General features: G+C 51.8%; 1 protein-coding gene across 1 annotated transcript; it reads left to right on the forward strand.

Annotated features, from left to right (window-relative positions):
* FOXG_01858 (STE/STE20/PAKA protein kinase) lies at positions 1 to 3203 on the forward strand. The gene is made up of 3 exons (XM_018378918.1): positions 1 to 2001; positions 2047 to 2146; positions 2200 to 3203. The coding sequence occupies exons 1-3, from the start codon at positions 52 to 54 to the stop codon at positions 2607 to 2609; spliced, it is 2460 nt and encodes an 819-aa protein (XP_018234910.1). The 5' UTR covers positions 1 to 51; the 3' UTR covers positions 2610 to 3203.
* The last annotated feature ends 153 nt before the right edge of the window (positions 3204 to 3356 follow it).

Raw genomic sequence — 3356 nt, forward strand, 5'->3', positions numbered from 1 at the left:
ACCGATCGACCGCGTTTGAACCTAACGCCCAATGCCAACCTTCCAGGAAGCATGGCCAACATGGCTATTTCCCCCATCCGAAGTACTGCAACCTCGACGTACACCGGCTCAACCATCTCGCTTCCGATCGCCCGCCAACAGTCCAACAATACCGATGGTCTGGGTGGAGTCGCTGTCAAGAAGGAGGGTTGGGCGTCGGTCAAGGAGAGCAAGAATTTTATTCAACCCTGGAAGCAGAAGTACCTAATTCTCCGCAAAGAGTCGCTCGATTTTCACAAGACCGAGGGTGGTAAGGTTTCGTACACACTTTACCTGAGGGATGTAGTCAACGTCGGACGAGTCGAAGCCGCCGGTACCATCTTCGAGATCAAGCGCAAACCAGATGGTTCGTCTAACAGCCCCGGCGACGACGACGGTCAAACCAAAACCCTACAAATCAAGGTAAAGAGTGACGATGACTTATATGAGTGGATCGACTTTATCTACGGCGCTTGCCCAGGCATGGGCGGAGTCAGCAACCCTACTAACTTTTCTCACGCCGTGCATGTTGGTTTTGATCCAAAGACTGGTGAATTCGTCGGTTTGCCACCAGAGTGGTCGAAGCTCCTTAACTCATCAGCCATCACTAAAGAAGATTATGAGCGCAACCCTCAAGCAGTCTTTGAGGTTTTGGACTTTTACACCGATTTAGCCAAAAGGGCTGAGAATCCCAATCAATATCCCAGCTTGACGCCAACTCCTCCTGCCCAGAGCCAGGCCAACAAACAGCTGGGATATGGCAGTGGTGCTTCTGTGGCACCTCCTCGACCTGCGCCGCCAGCCGCTTCTCAGCGCCCAGGTTACAACCCTTCTCCTGTCCAACCCAATCCCAATGCTCCCCGTCGCCCTGCCCGCCCTGATGAGCGCCCTGCTCAGCAGGATCAGCAGCAACAGTACCAGCAGCGCCAGCAGATGCAACAGATGTCCCCTAATTACGTCTCTCAGGATGCCCTGAGAGAGGAGCAGCGTAAGAAGCAGCTGGAGGCTCAGAGACAGCGGGAGCGCGAAATTGAGGAGCAGAACAGACGCGACCTTGAAGCCTACAACGCTTCTCTTCCCAAAACCAAGGTTCCGCTTGCCCAGCAGGAAATTGGTGGTGGTTATAGCTCATCACCTTCTCCCCAGCCCAACCGCTACAATCCAACCCGAGCAGCCCCACCTGCGCCAAAGGCTTCGCAACAGCAGAGCAACCTCCAGGCGCAGCGGCCTGCTCCTTCACCTCCTACCACTTCTCAGCGACCGCCTCTAGCCTCTCAGCCTAGCTCCAGTACTCTAAGGGATCCTACTCAGGCGCAGCGAACTCCTCGCGCCGACAACGCCGCACCTCGTTATGCCAATGGAAATCAGGCTTCGCAGCCTCGACAGCCGCAGCAACAGACTCAAGCATCGCGCTTACCAGCTCCCGTCAAGCCTCTGAATGTTGCACCCAAGCCCAGTCAATCCCAGCAGCAGGCTGATGGCGTTAAGGCCGCCGAAGCTGCTCTAACTGCCAAGCCATCGCCTTCGGAGCGTAAACAGGATGTCAGAATGTCTACTATGTCCGAGAATGAGGTTATGGCCAAGCTTAAGGAAGCCGTTTCGAAGGACGACCCGAACATCTCCTATTCCAAGCAGAAGAAGATCGGACAGGGTGCATCAGGGTCTGTCTACGTTGCTAAGATTAAGGAGACAGCTGTGGGCATTGCCCGCGATATTCTGCGTGCCCAGGGCCCTCGGGCCCAGGTTGCCATCAAACAAATGGATCTCGCTCACCAACCTAGGAAGGAGCTCATCGTGAACGAAATCATGGTTATGAAAGACAGCCGGCACCGCAACATTGTTAACTTCTTGGATGCTTTCCTGCGCAATAACAACGCAGAGCTCTGGGTTGTTATGGAATTCATGGAGGGAGGTGCTCTCACTGACGTGATTGACAACAATCCATCCATCTCCGAGGAGCAAATCTCGACTATTTGCCACGAGGTATGTCCATTGGCTCTTCCACACTGTAATTGCTGACACCCATAGACTTGCCGCGGATTGCAGCACTTGCATTCGCAGAATATTATTCACCGTGATATCAAGAGTGACAATGTTCTACTCGACGCTCGTGGAAACGTGAAAATCAGTAAGCCGATCACCAGTCACATGAACAAGTCCATGATGCTGACATGTCTGCAGCCGATTTTGGTTTCTGCGCCAAGCTTACGGAGACAAAGTCAAAGCGAGCCACCATGGTGGGAACCCCCTATTGGATGGCCCCCGAGGTTGTCAAGCAGAAGGAATACGGTCCCAAGGTCGATATCTGGTCTTTGGGTATTATGGCGATTGAGATGATAGAGTCCGAGCCGCCATATCTTAACGAGGAACCTCTCAAGGCTCTCTACCTAATCGCAACAAATGGAACTCCTCGGCTCAAGAAGCCTGAGAAACTGAGCAAAGAACTGAAGGCATTCTTGTCTGTCTGCCTGTGCGTGGACGTTAAGAGCCGTGCCTCTGCTGATGAGCTCCTGGCTCATGACTTTTTGCGTCACGGTTGCCCATTGGCTAGCTTGGCAGATCTTCTTGCTTTCAAGAAGCACGCCAAATAAGAGGGCGCACACGAGAGATATGTGTGGAGTGGGCGCTCATGTTGCAGCCCGACATTTTGAATGAGGTACAGAAGCAAGGCGATGCATATATTCCCCCACAGATGGTGTTTTTCTCTCTTGGCGTTTACGGGCGAAAGTTCTTTGGCACCTCGCACTTGGCAAAGACGTTGCCTATGTGCGGATGTCTCTACACCTACTTGGCGGCATTTAGCCACATTGTCCAAGAAGTCTCCCTACGCGGTATCGATGATGATGACATGCGATGAAAGCTCGGACAAATACCCAATGTACTAGGAGTCGGGTGACATGAGGGACTGGATGAAACCTTTTTAAAGAAAAGACTGAACATGGGAAGACTATCTGCCCTGGCCATGACACAACAGTGACATTTTGAGCGCAATTGGGAACTATCAGGCGCAGAAGAGTCACTTTGAAAGAGCATAATCAAAGGGCAACGTATATAGAGAAAATATGAAATCGGGTGACAGCAATACATATCCTGGATGTCTGTGAACGAGTTTTCATCTGTTGTAGTTGTTGAATCTGTTCTGTGTACAGAAATCTGAATCTTTCCCGGGAGTGGATGATCTTTACAACATATGGATGGTTATAAACACATCCAGGCCAACTGCTCCCCTTTCGTTTAACATTGTGACTCCCTGACGGTGCCGTGTAATCTTGACTCGAAGAAGATAGTCAACGACTATACCGAGGTTGGACAATTTCTCAAATAGTGCCCGGGGGATT

The sequence above is a fragment of the Fusarium oxysporum genome, chromosome 5 (assembly GCF_000149955.1).
Source record: "Fusarium oxysporum f. sp. lycopersici 4287 chromosome 5, whole genome shotgun sequence".
In the NCBI taxonomy this organism is placed as follows: Eukaryota; Fungi; Ascomycota; class Sordariomycetes; order Hypocreales; family Nectriaceae; genus Fusarium; species Fusarium oxysporum.